Source organism: Mchenga conophoros, linkage group LG16 (assembly GCF_057382185.1).
Source record: "Mchenga conophoros isolate Kocher_MC1m ecotype Shallow Benthic linkage group LG16, M_conophoros_male_GT1.1, whole genome shotgun sequence".
NCBI classification, from domain to species: Eukaryota; Metazoa; Chordata; class Actinopteri; order Cichliformes; family Cichlidae; genus Mchenga; species Mchenga conophoros.
The window spans coordinates 11,946,833-11,966,400 of NC_140541.1; the positions used below are offsets into that span (position 1 = coordinate 11,946,833).

At 43.3% G+C, this 19,568-nt stretch overlaps 1 protein-coding gene across 1 annotated transcript in view; it reads right to left on the reverse strand.

Annotated features, from left to right (window-relative positions):
• LOC146556363 (dual specificity calcium/calmodulin-dependent 3',5'-cyclic nucleotide phosphodiesterase 1A-like) overlaps positions 1-19,568 on the reverse strand; it is a 50,125-nt gene that overhangs the window by 8,104 nt on the left and 22,453 nt on the right. Inside the window, exons 3-10 of the mRNA XM_085248823.1 lie at positions 11,406-11,519; positions 11,133-11,315; positions 5,135-5,201; positions 3,645-3,761; positions 3,405-3,545; positions 2,984-3,084; positions 2,368-2,493; positions 1,626-1,727 (exon numbers count right to left, since the gene is read on the reverse strand). Of these exons, the coding sequence (XP_085104949.1) occupies positions 1,626-1,727; positions 2,368-2,493; positions 2,984-3,084; positions 3,405-3,545; positions 3,645-3,761; positions 5,135-5,201; positions 11,133-11,315; positions 11,406-11,519 (951 nt within the window). The remainder of the gene's footprint in view (positions 1-1,625; positions 1,728-2,367; positions 2,494-2,983; positions 3,085-3,404; positions 3,546-3,644; positions 3,762-5,134; positions 5,202-11,132; positions 11,316-11,405; positions 11,520-19,568) is intronic.

Consider the following 19,568-nt stretch of genomic DNA (forward strand, 5'->3'; position numbering starts at 1 on the left):
TCAGATAGACTAGCCTTGCACAGTCTGCCGGAAAATCTTTTATGAAACTGCAGAGGAATCTAATTTTACATGTTTGAGTGGGAAAAGTCATTTTTGTGTGAAGAATGAAAAGTATTTGTAGTTCAGAGTATCAGCGGGTTTAGAAATGGTAAATATTAGATTTTTAAGATGAAATTGAAGAAGTCTATTTACGTAAGAAAGACAGAAAGACATGTTTTCACTTAGAGAATTTTATTTACCTAAAAGGTTCTTAGAAGTCTTACAAAGTTCAGGGTTAAATTAGCCACAGGCTCAATATAAAACAATGTGGTGACCTGAGACAATGGAAAGCGAACGACAACTTCAAGAGACAACGGCCGAAACAACCATCAGTGTACAAGAAGTGGGCCTACTGGAGAAAAACCTTTTCTACACCTCTATAGTGAGCCACTAAAGTGACTACCAGTGAGAGTGAAAAATATTGTTGACTGACATACATCAGCCGGAGCATCTGCAGGCGACCAGCTGTCAGCTTCAAAGCAATGTGCAACAAGCCTTACTTAATCTTTCTAATCTCCAGCTCAGGGCATAAATCTGGTCACAAAAGGAAATCTGAGAAAAAGATGAGTTCTCTTATTCACTTTATCAGTCTACAGTCTCAGCTTGATAGTTTAGCAACATATTGAATACAACATGATGTTCATTTTGTAAATTATCAACTTCATCAGAGGGGAAAGGGGGATGAAGGAGAGTATGCCTTACTTCCCAGTGTGACTTCCCAGTGATTGACTGGTAATAGCTACTACACCATGTGTGCCCAGTATGTCTTGGTTACTATGCTCAGCTGGAGGTTTTAAGACAGGACCTCACTAACAAATGGGTGACATGATGGTGGCACCTGTTTGCTAACACAGGAACTAATTTCATGCCATCGACACAGCACCATCTTAAACATAATTAGCTGCTACATCTGTTGCAGTGTTAGCTTTCACAGCTGTAAGCCGACCGTTATCGTGCGCTTTCCTCCACCAAACCTAAGCCAACAAATAAGTGATATTTTTCACGGCACGATTTTATAACTAAAGGCTTTCAGGTTTATCGTTTCTTCCAATGACAGACTGCAGACATTCTAAAGTGATATGAGCCAACATTATCTGGAGTCACCAATATGTTGTACAAACTAACCAAAAACATTATCTATAATATCTTATCTGCTAGCAGGACCCTCTCCTGAATCAATTTTATTGGCAATCAAGGCCTCAATTTTGCATGTGGTAGAAATTAAGGATCTGCAAATATCCTGTTTAATAATACAATAAATTGACTTTTTCCAGTTTGCCAGTTACACAACATTTGTGGCCACAGCAGGACATGACGTTATTTTCATGTGGTGGAAATAAACTGATAGAATGAATCCGTTTCTTTTTACTTTTCCATCTGAACTGGAAAAGTTTGGTCACAATGATACATTTATGCAAAATAATATATTTATTTATTAAATAAAGCTGTGGAAAATATGAAAAGTACACAAAGGCATGGATACATTATGTTTTGTTAACAAAACATAATGTATCATTGGCTATCACTGATCTAATGATAGCCAGTTACAAAGGTCAAAGGTCACTAATAATGGCTAGAGTTCTGACCTGTGTGTCTGTGTTAGGGCATTCCTCATGGTCTTGATCTGCTGGAAATGACAGGACATGTCTGTTGACATCACCATCTCTATCACCAGAGACCTCAGCTCCCTATGAAAAATAAATAAACAAACACATCAGTTCTCATCAAAGAGCCCACACCTCTGAAAGTTTGTCAACTTGACATTGTCGAGACGCTGTGGGAACTCAACTTCTTTTGGGTTCAAAAAACAAGTCAAGTAAATAATTAAAGTTTAGGATTAGGCATTGATTTTTGGTTAGGGTTGGATAAACGGCTAGGGAAGGCATTATGTCAATGAGATGTCCCCACAAGGATATGAGTACACACAGTGTGTGCGTGTGTGTGCGTGTGTGTGTGTTCACATATATCATGCCAGGTTGGGGCACTAACCAGACTTCACATGAGGACTGTGTCATCATGTGATGAAAACTCTGTTTCTGAAAACAATACTAGCTGTATAGAAAACACTTTAACCAAGGAAACATATTTAAAATATTTTCAGTCACCTGATTTTTACAGAATCTGCTGGGAATTCTGTAAATGTCATCAGAACAGTAAGTATTTTAAAATAGCCCTTTCTTTGTCTCTTAGAGAAGGAGTTCTGTACATCAACACAAAGGACACAAGGTGGAGTTTTGTATGTAGTTGTGATGTCAAAGCTCAGGGTAAGGGCATTTAGGTGCATTGAGATGGAAGCACAAACATCAAGAATTGGCAGTAAGGGCAAACCTCCAGTCATCTTTGTTCAGGTTGACCAGGATATTCATGTCTTCTTCAGCCATCAGCCTGTAGGCAGCGCTGACATGATAGTTCTCCAGCACTGACCTGTCATTGTACAGAATGGCCACTTCCGACCTGACAGACAGACACAACATCCAATCAGATATCTTCTGCAGTTTGTATACAGAAGCCGCAACATCAGCAGGTTTCCTGTTGTTCCCCTACTTAAGATTCACCACACTTGCTGAAATTTTTGAAAAAAAAGAAGGGTGGGGGGACTCCAGATGAACCCCACTGTGTTATTCCTAGCACCTCCTTAAACCTGTCACCATGCTTTTGAATCAAGCATCTGGAACTCTGTTGGATGAATTCACAACTCACCCAGTGAACTGGCAGATTCCCATTGTTTTATTATGTAAGATAAAGATGTTTTTCATGAGTCTTTAAACACAGGCCTAATTCATATGTTATGTACTACGTGACAAACTTTATATTGTTAACTTTATATTGTGTTTAGTGTTAAATGTCAAATAACAATTACCTTAAGTTAATTATCTTGAGAAAAACTGTCCCTGTCAAATCAGATCCCCTGATAACCTACATGAAGTGTTACCATCTACATTACCTGGTGTGGATGTGGAAGTTGTTGGTGGTTCCTGTGTGTTCAAAGTCGTGAATTGCTGCGGCAAAAACCATTGCAAGAATTTCCAACTCGCTCAGCCAGTGCTGCACACACACACACACATCATTAGTTAGCTTCTATAGACAACTGTCTTTGCAAGCCATGTGCAGGCAAGCACAGTTGCACAACAAGATTGTGACAAAATGATATCCACATAGGTGTTTTTGAAAATCTACTTCTGTCTTTGTGTGGGCTAATTTAAGGTTTGGACATCAGCAACGTTTTGGAAAATGAGGACATGCTGCGTGGTCCTAGGAAAGACTGTTTGAGGATTCAGCTTTTAAGAATCTGGTTTATTTTAACAGCAGTGTAAAGGGATGCCAGAGGTTCCCCACAAAAAGATGTGCACGTGTGTGTGTGTTACCATCAGTCCAGTGTGTAGCATCAGAAAGTGGGCAGTCTGAGTGACATCAGCGGCATGAATAAGGTTGTGGTAGGGGTTCCTGTGTTTGCTGTAACCGTTCTCAAGCGCTTCAACAAACTGCACCAGAGCCTGCACAGGAATCTGAACACAAAACTGTAAGTTAGCACAAAGACTAAATGTACTTTCCCCAGTATTAAGTTCGCCCACCACCAGATTTGAACAAAATTAAACTGCGAGTACCCTGAACCTGTTGATGAGGTCATAGCGGGTCAGAAGGTCGTAGACTAGGAACTTGAGGGCGTGCTCTCCTGTGGCCTCGTGGAAGGCAAAGACATCAAAGGACCACTGATCCACCTCCTGAGAAATGCATCAACAAATACCATCTCACATGTAAGGTATGATTACAGCAGGGGGGTGTGACATAAAGCTGGTGAGACCTTAGTGAAATGAAGATTTCTGCCAGTAGAGGGCACTGTCCTGATAATGTTTGCTCAAACAGGAAGGATCTAAAACTCAGATTAATTATCACATTTACTTACACAATTACATTTAAAGCCTCTCATTGGGTCGTGCTTTGCATCATGCAAGAAGCGTGGACTAGAATAATTCAATTTTTTTCTAAGTTTGTAGACAAAAGGAAGTGCAGAGGAGGAAACATATATCATTAATGTACTAAATCTACATTGTCCTTCACCACAGTGTCTTGCCTTTCTCCGCTTCCTTCATTTATTGTTTATCTCCTCTTTTCCTTCTCTGCTTCATTTTTTTGTCTATATTTCATTTTCATGCCTTCCTTCCTAATAACCTCTTACTATCCAAAGCACTTCTGTTTCCTGCTTTCAGTCACTGTTTTTGGTTTTTCCACCCTTCTTTTCTTTATCTTACTTTCTTTTTTCCCTGGTAAGCTATCCAGGCTGTACCTCGCCTTTTGTCCTTTGACAGCTAGGACATAGACTCCAACACCCTCCCCCAATCCTGACTTGGACAAGGGTTTAAAAAGGCTGGTTGGCTGGCTGGTTGGCTAGCTGGCGGGATGGATGGATGTTTTATTAGCTCCTTTTATTTCCGCCTTCCCTTTACAGCTTTACCTTTTTCTTGTGCTTACCCTCATACTCTTCCCAAATCCCACTTTTTCTTCTCTTCCAAATGTCCTCTCTTATCTCCTTTCATTGCTATATCTTTACTTCATTCCTTTCCTCCCAACCAGGTCCTCACTTCCTTCTCTGTCTCCTTTATCATTACCCCTCTCAGTCTCTCTCTAGCGTCTCCTTTCCTTTTTGCAATTCGTATTTCTTTCCTACTTCCTGTTCTTCCTCTTGTTTTCCTCTCACTTTCTTCCCCTTTTTGTCTATTTCTTATTTCCCATTCCCAAGTCCTCCCTGACTCATTCACTCATTCATTCCTCTTTTCTTTTCACATTGCCTCCTTTCCATTTCAACGACCTTACTTTTTTACCCTCCTTGTCATTCTCACGTTCCTCTTTTCATCATCCTGGATTGCTTTTCCCTGCGTTTCCTACCTTCTTACACACTTTCTTACCTCTTCCAGTCTTTTTGTCATTCTTTATTTTGTTTCATTTTTTGTTTTTCTCTCCCTTCATTTCCTTTTAAGGCTCTGAACTCAGAACTCTTACTGAAAAGGTTTTGTTTTTTTTCAATTGCTAATCAAACGCAGGTTTAATACAATAAAATGTCACCTGCTGCCAGTGGGAACGCAGCAGTAATTTTTACCTTCAGAGCTGTCAAAGCTGTGGGAGGATAGGTCAGACCAGCCATGTTGGACGTCCGTCTGTACATCCTGTTGTCACACACACAGATAAAAATATCACGCACTAATTTCACACATTGATACAGGCAGTGGCATGCATATAAACACTCCCCGCACAGACCCCCTCCAGCCACCCTCCTCCACAGTTTGTGACCAGGATGGATTGTTTGTTGTCATGGTAACCGTATTCTAAACACACACACAGACACACAATGAGCGCTGCTTCGGTGCAGCAGATATTTTTTGATTTCATGCGTCATTAAGCTGCAGCAGATGAACTGATACCGTTCTATCACTGCGAGTCATTTACAATATAATAATAGTGGACTTCACAGTTTCCCTATATGATCTCCATCCCCAGCTCTCTTGCAGGCTAACATTGTTACACTTCATGTTGGACCCTTTAATCACATCTGCGGTGGAGTCAGCCGGATGTTCTGCCGTTTATTTTGAAGAAAATCTATGACTGTTCTCTGTTCTGTCTGCAGGTGTTCCAGATTTCTGCTGCAGATAAAAATAACTGAAATGACTAAACATCTGAAAGTGTTCTTTTGAAACAATCATTTGACAGAATTCTGCGATGCCTCACTGCTTTTCTGCACATGTATAACAAGTTTTAAGATAAATTAACATATAGAGCACTAGGCTCAGAGGTTAAGAGATACCTCTGCATGTCAGTGAAGTGGCAGGGAATACATTTATGACGTTACTGTAAAGATAAGATACAGTTACATTAAAAAGTATACTTTTCATGTTGTTTATGGCTCTTCAACATCATATAAAAACAATTCACATATCCAAGAAAACTCTTTTGCAGGTGCTGGACTATGGAAGAAAAATGTCAATAGCAATAAAAGGCTAAAGTCTGCACAGCACTGTTTTCTCAGCAGTCCTTTATCAATAAAGGTCTGTCATGGTAAGCTTGGGTTCCTGTTTTTAGTTCATTTAAGGGCTGAAAAATGAAGTAAATTCAACGTGTCATAAACTGCAGATCTTCTAAATAACCAAAAGTGAGTCAATCCTCATAGGCTCACATGTTTAGCTGTAATTGCAAGCACTCTGAAACCCTGCACTGTAACCTATGACATAACTTGGCATGCACCTCCCTAGAAATGTAACTAAATATTGTGATTGGCCTGTTCACATTCCTAATGCGCATTTCCTGCTACTTTTTCACAGAAGTTTGTTAATTTATCAGTGACAGAATAAAAATCATTGACTAAATATTGTCATGATCTGAGTGATGTCTGGTGTTTTTCTGTTTGGGTCCTGTGTTCTCCTGTGTCCACCTATGTGCCCTGATTGCTCACCTCCTTCTCTCATCTTCAATCTAACATCTATGGAAAGAGATGTTAGGGATTATGTAGCCAACTGTTCCATCTCTGCACGCAGTCAGAGTAACTCCCAGCAACCCTCAGGTTTACTCAAACCGCTAGTTACACCTCACAGGCCCAAGTTACTTTGGACTTCATTACCAGGCTACCCATCTCCTCTCCATAATAGGCCGGTTCTCAAAGTTCGCTCATTTTGTTGCTCTTCAGAAATTACCCACTGCTACCAAAACCACCCAACTGCTCATTGATCATGTTTCAGGCTCCATGGCATTCCGCTGAAGATCGTTTTGGACAGGGGTCCTCAGTTCACCTCCCAGGTCTGGAAGATCTTCACTGCAGTGGGAGCCAACATCAGCCTCAGTTCCAGGTTTCACCTGCGGACCGACGGCCTGACCAAGAGGCTCAATCAAGAGTTGGAATTGGCTCCGTTTTGTTATGACACAAAACTCAGCCATCTGGTCCTCAGAGTTCCCATGAGTAGAGTACAGAACAACTCACTCACCTTATCTGCTACTGTCTCTCACCTTTCAACGTATCCTTAGGTTACCACCTGCCTGTCTGTAGAAGCAGATCTGTTCTTTCCATCTAGCACCACCTGCAGATAGCGCATTTAGGCCCAGAGGCCGTACTCCGAACAGTCGATCAGCACTGCCACTATGCAGATTGCCTCCAAACACCCACTCTCAGATATGAACTAGGACAAAAGGTTTGATTAGCCACTAAAGATATTCATCTTAAGGCCATCTCTCTTGCAAGCTCGCTCCCTGTTTTATTGGATTATATGAGATCGAGATTGTCATCAGCCTTTCAGTGGTTAAACTCAAGCTTCAAGCATCCATGCACATCCATCCCACATTCCACATCTCCCAGGTCATGCCCGTCAACTACAGTCCATTGTGGCTCTTGTTCTCCTGCCAAGTCTCTGATTAAACTTACCCGCAGTGCAATCTCCTAGGGGTAGGCAACTCCAGGCCTCGAGGGCCGGTGTCCTGCAGGTTTTAGATGTGTCCTTGATGCAACACAGCTGATTTAAATGGCTAAATGACCTCCTCAACATGTCTTGAAGTTCTCCTGGTAATGAACTAATCATTTGATTAAGTTAACCCGGGTGATATCTAAAACCTGCAGGACACCGGCACTCGAGGCCTGAAGTTGCCTACCCCTGCCCTAGACGCTGGCTCATGGTAAAATCCACCAAGTCCTCTTGCAAACTCTTTCCCCAGAAATGCAACTACTCACTGTTCTCAATTGCCTGACCTCCTGCTCACATCATAAACTTGTCTTGTAAAGTATGTGCACACCAATGTGCTGCGCTTTTGTGAAAAATTCATTCTACAGACTTGGAACTACAAGCACACTTGTTGCCAAATAATGATCTGAATGGTCAGATCTGTCAATGCTGGCTGTGTGGCAGGCAGGAGTAGGACCTAAACGCAGGACTCAAACACAAAGGGATAACTAGAAGAGGCAGCTTTTATGTGTTGTATCAAAATACTCAGATACTAAATTCACAAAAACAAAACCTAACGCTGGAAAATGAAAACACGAAACTGGAAGAAAATTCGAGGAAGTGATGGACACGAGGAGCCCAGGAGAACACACAGCAACATGGACAACACAACAACAAGTAGAGGAAGACAGGGGACTTAAATGCACAAAGACTAATGAGGGGCTAGGAAACAGGAGGAAACACGGCTGGTAGTAATCAGGCACAATGAGACAGGGAGAAGGGAAACTGAACTCACTGAACACAGGACGAGAGACTGTCAAAATAAAACAGGAAAGACACTGAGACACAGACTAAGAGACAAGGGCTTGACACTGGGACCAGGGGAGAAACAGAAGCAGAGAACAAGACAGAATGAGGACACAGAGAGGATGAGAGACATGACGGACTGGGGAGAACACAGACAAGACCAAGATGACCACAGCATGAAAGGGAGGAGACTAAATGAACACAAATCTAAGAACTAGAAATAGAAATGACAAAACTAGGAAGATATGTAATATTTGAATGTAATATGTCCAAATGTTACACACTGAAAGTGTTAAATTTTGAGGAAGAAAACAAAGAAAGAAAGATTCTGGGTTCATCCAAGTCTCACAAGAAAGCAGCAAGAGGGAGAATTTAATGGTTTGATCCAGGATTTGAAGCTGTATCACCACCGCATTCACACATATTTCAGGATGTGAGTGGGGAAGTTTGAACTCTTGTTGGCAGAGTTGGAAACAACTTCTGAGGAGGCAGAGAAATCATTTCAGAGAGCCAACTGGCCAGAGTAGTGTCTAGCTGTGTGTCTGGGGTTAGTATTATTTTACTATTACCATATAATTGTACCTGTGCCTACTTTGAGCGACGAGCACACTTGTTACCACATACAGTGGTCTGATTGGGTCAGATCTGTTATTTTGGAGCTGAGAAATAGCAAGAATCAAGCTTGGTTTGAAAAAATAAATGCTAAAATACTCTATATTCAGTGAAATGATACGGTGAGTGTGAAAGGTTGCAGTAAGTACAGGTGAGTACAAAAAATATTTTCATGCACAAAATATTTGTGCAAAAGTACAAAAGTCTTTAGAGTCAAACAGCAGGATAAATTGTCATTTGACTGTTTTATCTTCCTTTACCACCTTACTGTTTTTCTTCTCAGATTGCTCTTTCCCTGCCTTTGTTACCTGTGTACTTTTCTACAGCCTTTTTTCAATTTTTCTTTTGTTTTTGTTTTTTTCTCAATTTCTGTTTAAGGTTCTGAGCTGTGAAAAAAATGAGCTCTGACTGAAAAGGTTTTTATTTGTTTTAACTTCTGATCAAATGTCGGTTTAATACAATAAAATGTCACCTCCTGCCAGCGAGACAGCCGCAATCGTTTCTACCTTCAGGGTCAGAATATTCCAGAAAACTCTCTCCAAGTGCTGGACTACAAAAGAAAAATGTCAATAGCAAGAGAAAGGCAAAGTGTGCACAGTTCTGTGCTCCTACAATTATTAATAATTACCTGTCATGGTAAGCTGTTTTTAGTTAATTTAGCTCTATGGATAGTTTCCGCCTGCACAATATTATGGTCCCCATTAGAGTCACACAGCAGGATAAAATGGGGTATGCTTTACTGTGTGATTGACGAGTTGCTGCAGTATGAGGGTGAGTGTAGAATTCCTCAGTTTCTAAGTCAGACCCAACTTTTATGAAATGTAATCATATGAATCCCTCAACATTGAATCTGGTCCACATGTACCTGCAAGAGCATTCACAAGGTCCAGCTGTGGAACTGGATTTGAGTCACAGTCAGTGCTGGAACTCATCCCCTGGTGTTCAGGACCTATAAACCAAACTAGGAAAGCCACTTCACTTTGGAGCTGGCTTTGTGTGCAAAAAGATGATCAGGTTCTAGCGAGGGGCGAGTGCAATTAGAAGATCAGTATTGTCTACAGTGTGGTTGTATGTTGAAGTCTTAACCCTCTCGAGGCAGGCATTGCTGATTTGCAACAATTAAAAACTAACAACCTGATTACCCCACATACATATTTTATGAGGTTTTTTTTACTCAAAAGTACCACTGCAGGACTGCAGAAAAAGTTTAATTTGAGCCTGAGAGGGTTAAGAGTAAAGTAAGGTCATTTTAAAAAACAAGCAAACACACAAAAACACCCAAAGTGGAGAGTATAGTTATCGGAAGTTCATTTGCGGAGTGTGGCATACTGTTCATCGTAATTATTTTTCTGGAAATCAGGGAGAAGGTAAGGGTGGACTGATGGGTCAACCAAACGTGAAAGCCTGAGTCCCTTGCACTTCACGTTGCTAATGGTGAGTTTTAATGGCAGCATTGACATTCCAGACTCTTTTCACATTGCTAGTCTCTTCCTGAGTAAGTATAAAACTTATAGTTATTTACAATTCAACATTCATTTTTGACTCTGAATTGACTCACTCCTCCCCTGTGACCCTAAATTGGATAAGTGGATGAAAACCGATGAATGAATGGGTGGATTGTGGGTTGTTATGCTTACATAAAACTCGAATATCAGTTGAGAAGTTGCAGCAAATTATTAATATTGTAAAGGTTTGTGAATTGTCCTGCAGGACTCAGTTCATGTTCATAATATGTTTTTTGTTTGTTTGTTTTTTGTAACAGTCTTATTATATAAGGAGATAATGGGCGATGTCAAAGTTACTTCATTATTTTCTAGGTCAGAGCACCTGGGAGGACATAAAGGAAGAAAGTGAGTCAGTATATAAATTCGTTCCAAGCTCTTCAGCCATTTTAATCCTTGAATAGGTCTGTTAACAGCTAATGGAGTGTGAAGCAGAGGTACTTAAAGTTTTCTGCAGTTTTATACACACTGAACAATGATTTAAAATGAGATTTACAAAGCTTAACTAATGCCTGCTATGTTTAATGGCCATTAGCAGCAGTTAGAGTGAGAATCTCATTGCTGGTGCAGTTGCGAAGACACTTTCTCTATTCATGAGCATTTATTTTGAATTCACAAAACCTGAATGCAGGCTTTTGGAGAAATTATGGGACTGAAACAATTTGTGAATTTCTTTTCTTCACACTCCGTGCAGTATTTCTAGCATGCTTATTAGTGAATACAAGCTTTCTGTTTAGCTGATCAGAGCAACATTTACCTCTCTACAAATATCCCAGCCTGCACTGCATGAACAATGCTCCTGAATCTTGGCTTCTCTTCAGGGCGACGCTTGGCCACACCCATCTTCCTGCTGAAGGTGCACGCCAGCCAGTCACGCACCTCGCTTGGCACCGACTCTGCCTGCAAGTCACTGAGCTCATCTTCAGTGTCCAGCAGGCGCCTGCAGAGAGAAACAGTCACATTTTTGGCAACTGCTGATAAAGCTTTATTTTCTATACAGCCATTCATTCAACAGCCTGCTCAGGCTCACCTGGTCTCATCAGTGTAAACAGCATCCAGCATGGCAGCTGCAAGCTCCAAGTGCCTCCGGAGTTCCTGCAGGTCCACCATACCACGGTCCATCTGCTCCAAGACCGCCTTCAGCCTGACAGCACAAACAAATATACAGTGCATTATACTAATTGAGCAAACAGTAGAAGAACAAGTAAATGATGCAAAGTTATTCAGAAGTTGGACGCCCAGTGTTAAAGGGCTAGGTAACATTTAAAATCCTGTCAGGACCACTTTATTTGAAAGGAGATTGTTGTCTATATCTGCAGTAACTCATATTTGTCTGTACAGTTCTGTTCTGTATGTCCATGTGCATACACTGAAAGCTAAGAGGTAAAAAGAATGCAACAAAGGCCCCTAACACAGCAGAGCAGGCATCGGTTAGAAAACATATGGCATTAATTAACGGCATGTAACACTTTAGCTGGAGGGAATCTGGGTTGTGAAGCAGCTTGCAGAGGCAGCAGTATCTGTATGGAAGGTGAAGCATCTTAAATATTAGTGAGTAGAATAAATTGAAGAATGTCAGCCTGGGCATCAGCTGATCTGATGGAACTGCAGGCTGAGCTTTACTGTCCAGCCTGACAGAACTAATGTTATGCTCAATTTTCTGTTAGATGCAGTTTAGTCACAAACACAATAAGCACTTTTAATTCGGTTATATGGCATTGATTTTATACTTTAATATAGTCAGGTATCTTTTTCTTCATGGCTGCTGTGGATATCATTCCTCATATTTACAGCATATTTACATTTCTAAACATTCCGGAACTTTGGCGCATTCCGGAATTCCGAACATTCCGGAACTTTGGCGCATCCCGGAATTCCGAACATTCCGGAACTTTGGCGCATTCCGGAATTCCGAACATTCCGGAACTTTGGCGCATTCCGGAAATCCGAACATTCCGGAACTTTGGCGCATTCCGGAATTCCGAACATTCCGGAACCATGGCGCATTCCGGAATTCCGAACATTCCGGAACTTTTGCGCATTCTGGAATTCCGAACATTCCGGAATTCTGAACATTCCGGAACTTTGGCGCATTCCGGAATTCCGAACATTCCGGAACTTTGGCGCATGCCGGAATTCTGAACATTCCGAAACCATGGTGCATTCTGGAATTCCGAACATTCCGGAACTTTGGCGCATTCCGGAATTCCAAACATTCTGGAATTCTGAACATTCCGGAACTATGTAGTTTGTGCTGCAGAACTGTCAAAGTACTCTTGCCTCTTTTCAAGTATTTTTGCTTTTTTGTTTCTCTCAGTGTCAACTTGAGTTATTTTTATCACTGTGGAGCTAAATTTATCAGCTAGGAGGTAGCTTTCGGTATGTCTGTTCTCAGCTGAAATCAGAAATTATGTGTCATCATGACTCTTTTTTTTTTTTAATTACCCGATCATTCAGGCCTAGTTCCAAAGTGTCTCAGTGAAAGGTGTGGTACTTCTCTTTGTTCAGGGTGCAGATGTCCAGCTGCAATTACCATGTTTCTCTATATGTTTGATTCTGGAATTGTTTCCCCTTCTCCTCCCTGAGTCTGGTTCTACTAGTGATTTCTTATTATCAGGATGTCCTGAAAACTCCCTGAAAAGAACTTAAGTTAATCCAAAATGCTGCAGCAAGAGTACTGACAGGGACTAGAAAGAGAGAGCAGATTTCTTCTATATTGGCTTCTCTTCATAGGCTCCCTATTAAATCCAGAATCAAATTGAAAATCCTGTTCAAGGTCTTAAATAATCAGGCCCCATCTTATCTTAATGACCTTATAGTACCATATCACCCCATTACAGCACTTCACTCTCGCACTGCAGGCCTACTTGTTGTTCCTAGAGTATTTATAAGTAGTATGCAAGGCAGAGCCTCTAGCTTTCAGGCCCCTCTTTTGTGGAAACAGCTTGGGAGTTTGGATTCAGGAGACAGACACTATCTCTACTTTTAAGATTTGGTTTAAAAAAAATGTTGATATGTCCTTTTTGATAAAGTTTATAGTTATTGTTGGACCAGGTGACCCTAAATCCTCCCTTAGTTATGCTACAATAAGTTTAGGCTGCTGAGGGATTCCTGTGAAGCACTGAGCGTTTCTTCTTCAGAATCAGAATCAGAATACTTTATTAATCTTAGATGACGGCTGTGTGCGGACAGGGATAGGACCCAAGATGCAGACTCCAGAGACAAATTTAAACCAAAACAGCTTTAATGCTGAACGCAAACATAACATAACATAACTTGGAAAAACTCAAAATAAACTAACACCGGTGGACTGGCAAAACACAGCAAAATAAACGGTAGATTGCGACATGGACACAGAGAAACACAGGGCTTAAATACACAGAGGGAGCAATCAGGGAATGAGTAACAGGAGGGAAAAACAGCTGGGGCAAATCAGGCCTAACGAGACCAGGGGAAGCAAAACCAGACACATTAACATCAGACATAGACTTCCAAAGTAAAACCGGAAACATAAGACAGACTCACAGGCAAGCACTAAAACAAAGGGAACAGAGACGTGGGACCAGGGCAGACACAGACACTGACTGGACGTGGAAATACAGCAGACAGGGAAGACAGCAACAAAGGAACACAGACAGAAAACCAAAACACTAAAACTCTAACCAAACCCCACCCAGAGGACCTTAACTTAAGAAAAACCCGTAAAGCAAAGCTAGAATATAAAGAAATAACAAAATCAAATAACCAAAAACACAAAACACTGGGTCACCGACCCAGGAACCCTAACCGTACCCCCCCCCTAAAGGGCTGGCTTCCAGACAGCCCAAACCAGAACACCAAAAAACAAAAAACAACCCAACCAGGGCGGGCGGTGGGGGAAACAGGACGGAGGGCACGAAACAAATGAAACGCATCAAACCAGAAACCAAAACACAGGAAACAAAGTCCAAAACAACAGCACAAAGGCCCAGGAATAGTCCAAAAACAAACAAACAAACAAAAGAGCCCATGAAAGGCGCAGAGGCCCAGGTCAGGAGGCCGACCGGGCGGGAGGCACCGACGGCGACTGAGCAGATCAGGAGGCCGGCCGGGCGGGAGGCACTGGCGGCGACGTAGTTCAGGGGGCCGTCTATGACGGCGACGTAGGTCAAGGAGCCGGCCATGACGGCAACGACGTTCAGTCATCGGCCGGACAGGACGGACAGGACGTGCAGGACGAGCAGGCCGGACAGGACGAGCAGGCCAGACTGGACGAGCAGGACGTGTAGGACGAGCAGGACCAGACGGCATGGGGACCCCAGGCGCAGACGAAGCTGAACACTCAGAGGCCGGACCGGGTGGAGCTGCTGAGGCTGGACCGGGCGGAGCTGCAGAGGCTGGACCGGGCGGAGCTGCAGAGGCTGGGGCCGGACCGGGCGGAGCTGCAGACTCGGAGGCCGGTGGTGGCTGAACGGCCTCGCCAGAACCATCAGCAGACACTGGGACGTGCTGGCTGGGTCCTCCCGGACCCCCAGCTGACGAGGCAAGTGGCTGAACGGGCCCCTCGGACCCTCCAGCGGAGACGGGTGGCTGAACGGGCCCCTTGGACCCTCCAGCGGAGACGGGTGGCTGAACGGGCCCCTCGGATCCTCCAGCAGGAAGAGACGGCTGAAGCGGTTCCTCGGACCCTCCAGCGGAGACAGGTGGCTGAACGGGCCCCTCGGACCCTCCAGCGGAGACAGGTGGCTGAACGGGCCCCTCGGACCCTCCAGCAGAGACAGGAGGCTGAACTGGCCCCTCGGATCCTCCAGCAGGAAGAGACGGCTGAAGCGGTTCCTCGGACCCTCCAGCGGAGACAGGTGGCTGAACGGGCCCCTCGGACCCTCCAGCGGAGACAGGTGGCTGAACGAACGGGCCCCTCAGACCCTCCAGCGGAGACAGGTGGCTGAACGAACGGGCCCCTCAGACCCTCCAGCAGAGACAGGAGGCTGAACTGGCCCCTCGGATCCTCCAGCAGGAAGAGACGGCTGAAGCGGTTCCTCGGACCCTCCAGCGGAGACAGGTGGCTGAACGGGCCCCTCAAACCCTCCAGCGGAGACAGGTGGCTGAACGAACGGGCCCCTCAGACCCTCCAGCAGAGACAGGAGGCTGAACTGGCCCCTCGGATCCTCCAGCAGGAAGAGACGGCTGAAGCGGTTCCTCGGACCCTCCAGCGGAGACAGGTGGCTGAACGGGCCCCTCAAACCCTCCAGCGGAGACAGGTGGCTGAACGAACGGGCCCCTCAGACCCTCCAGCGGAGACAGGTGGCTGAACGGGCCCCTCGGACCCTCCAGCGGAGACAGGTGGCTGAACGGGCCCCTCGGACCCTCCAGCGGAGACAGGTGGCTGAACTGGCCCCTCGGATTCTCCAGCAGGAAGAGACGGCTGAAGCGGTTCCTCGGACCCTCCAGCGGAGACGGGAGGCTGAACGGGCCCCTCGGACCCTCCAGCGGAGACAGGGGGCAGAACGGGCCCCTCGGACCCTCCAGCAGAACCAGTTTGCAGAACAGATGAAGTGGGTGTGATGTCAGAATGCTCAACAGTTCTGTTGTGGCGGCGGCCAGAACGCCGTTTCCTTCGGGATGAGGAAACAGGAACCGGTGGAGAAAAAGAGACCTCCTCCTCATCCTCTGACCACATAGCTGCCAGAAAAAAGGCAGGTGAACGAGAGCCCAGCAAAATAAACGGTAGATCGCGACATGGACACAGAGAAACACAGGGCTTAAATACACAGAGGGAGCAATCAGGGAATGAGTAACAGGAGGGAAAAACAGCTGGGGCAAATCAGGCCTAACGAGACCAGGGGAAGCAAAACCAGACACATTAACATCAGACATGGACTTCCAAAGTAAAACCGGAAACATAAGACAGACTCACAGGCAAGCACTAAAACAAAGGGAACAGAGACGTGGGACCAGGGCAGACACAGACACTGACTGGACGTGGAAATACAGCAGACAGGGAAGACAGCAACAAAGGAACACAGACAGAAAACCAAAACACTAAAACTCTAACCAAACCCCACCCAGAGGACCTTAACTTAAGAAAAACCCGTAAAGCAAAGCTAGAATATAAAGAAATAACAAAATCAAATAACCAAAAACACAAAACACTGGGTCACCGACCCAGAAACCCTAACAATTAATCCCGAAGGAAATTATAGGTTACAGCAGGCAGCACACTTACAAAGTGCTTCATTCACCTTTTTCACTCACCATGTGTTTTATATATGAAGGGCCAGGAGTGACACTAGTCTGTATTTGATTATCAGTTAGTATTAATCTCTGGTTTCTTCCACAGCATATCTTTAATCATCACCCCCAATTGGTTGCAGCAGATGGCCGCCCCTCCTTGAGCCTGGGTCTGCTGGAGGTTTCTTTCTGTTAAAAGGGAATTTTTCCTTCCTGCTGTCACCAAGGGCATGAACATAGCGGGCTGTGTGATAGTTAGGGTTCTTTCTAAAACTATAGGATCTTAACCTTACAATATAAAGCCCCTGGAGGTGATTGTAGTTGTAAATTGGTGTCATTTAAACAAAACTTAATCAAAATGAATTGAACTGTATGCCATAAATCAGGGTGAATTTTGTTTGTGTTGTCAGATATGTAGTTCCTACATTATAACAGTATTGTGAATGATACAGAATGACTATCGCTAATAAACTGTCTGTTAACGTGAAGTGCATCACTCAAAACCCGTGTAACGCTCCGTCTGCTTTACTATACTAAATACTGTACTTCACTGGATTTAAATGTACATATAATGTATATGTGTATGATATCCTGCACCTCACGACATCAGTGATATGCTTTTAGTCTGCCTGCAGTCTTCACACACCTGCTAACTGGTGGATTTTCATTCTTAGCACCCACACAGCTGCTGTCCTGTTCACACCACAGAACCAGAACATGAAAATCTGCTTCCTCCAGATGGACACATGACACGCTGCCTCCTGTCAGTCAGCTGACACCCACAGAAAACGACTGGAGTCTCCTCCAGGAAATAAACACGCTGCCTTGTAGAGTGCATCTTCCTTGCGTCTTTGCCAGCCAACAGCGCCCTTATGCCAGTTTGAAAAGTTCTCAGATGGGATGACCTATGACTTACTTTTAAATGATGAAATCAGATTAAGTTACATATCACAAACTAATGGCTTCATTGAAACAGAATTTGTGCAAACTGTTTGAAAGTCATTAGAGGTTAATTATAAGCATTTAAAAGCACTTATAAGCTCTCCAGGCTTCATGAAAGACAATTAGTGCTCTCGTTTGGATGTTGTCTGCCTTTTCTTCTATTTTCTGTCAAGAGAAGTGGTTCAGTAATGTTGACGTCCTGTCTCTGGGGAGGCCAATCCATGACTGATACTGTTCTAATGTGTGGTTTTCTATCCAGTTATGCTTTTACTCCACTGGCAGTAGTTGATACTATTCATCAAGTTTTCCAGATGGTATTGCCTGGTGGATCAAAATCTACTATTCTGCATTCATAATTCCAGGTTTTGACAGCCACCCTTCCACTGAGATCTGATGAGCCTTTGGCAATCAGTAGATCAACTGAAAGGCCAGGCCAGATGCATCTGTCGGGTCCTGTATTAGGTCTTTGCCCAAGGACATGACTCTCAGATACAGTTCATTTGCTGTAGATTTGCTGTAGTTTTTTAGGCCTGCTACTTCAAATCAAATCAAATCAATTTATTTATATGGCACTTTTCACAGAATAAAAACCACAAAGTGCTTCACAGTAATATAAAACAGAAATACATAAAATACATTAATAATCAAACATACAGCACAAATCTAATTAAAAGCCAATCTAAATAAATGAGTCTTAAGCTTCTTTTTAAAAGAATAAATACAATCAAGGCAACGTAATGATGGAGGGAGAGCATTCCACAACCTGGGGGCCACCGCTCTAAAAGATCTATCACCTGGTCTTAAAATGAGTTTGTGGGACTAACAACACCTTTGATTAGATGATCTCAGACTGCGCGAGGGAACGTGGGGTTCTAAAAGATCAGAAATGTAGGCAGGGGCATCACAATTCAAAGCTTTAAAAGTCAGTATCAAGATTTTTAAATGAATTCTAAAATGTACTGGAAGCCAGTGTAATGAATGTAACACTGGTGTAATGTGCTCTCTTTTTCGTGTCTTAGTTAAAAGCCTTGCAGCAGCATTCTGGACTAACTGGAGACGGTCAAGATTCCTTTTGCTCAAACAAAGAAAAAGACTGTTACAATAATCTAAGCGAGATGAAGTAAAAGCATGAATAACCATTTCTAACTCAGATTTAGACAGCAAAGTTCGCAGTTTGGAGATGTTTCTTAGCTGAAAAAGGCCATTTCTAATCAAGTGGGGACAGTGTTGTTCTAGGGACATGGCAGAATCAAAGATCACACCAAGGTACCTGAGGCTCAGGATGACAGATGAGCCAAGAGAACCAGGATGCTGTTTGTGATATTTTGTATGTAGCGGACTGTCGACAGGGTGATTTAAAGACTCTGCTGTGTCCAAGCCTTTTAACATTGCCATGGTGACCTACCACCACCCTGTAAACTGGATGAAATTTGTTTTAGTTGCCATGGTAACAGCTGAAGTCAGAGTAGGAGATGGTGAGAAAGATAACTTCAAGACTAGAGAGATTGTGATTCAGGTGCGTCATTTTCAGGTGTCAACAAAACACCATCTGTTTTCTTTTTTAATAACTTGAAATATTCCATGTTATTATTAGTTATTAGTAGTAGTAGCTGCTGAGTTCAAATGTCACTGTAGGTTAGAGGTTTCTAATGCAGTGCGTTTAGAACTGTTTCAGTAAAAGACACAACCCCAACCACAAAGGTGAAGTCCCTGTATTCAGTAAGACTTGAAAATAGCCGGAGGCCTTTCTGTGTGGAGTTTGCATGTTCTCCCCATGTTTTCCATGGGTTCTCTCCAGGTACTCCGGCTTCCTCCCACAGATAAAAGACAGGTAATTAGTGGTGTTATGTTAGGTTAACTGGTGGTCTCTAAATTGCTCATGCGAATGGTTGTCTGTCTGCTTGTTCACACTACAAATAAAATAGTGTGAACTCTCAAAGCGGCCCGCATGCGCAAAAGAAGATGTCACACACAACGCGCTCTGTTTAGACCCAGAGCAAACAATATTTGACTGATGGCCCTTAATATAAAGACTTCGGAC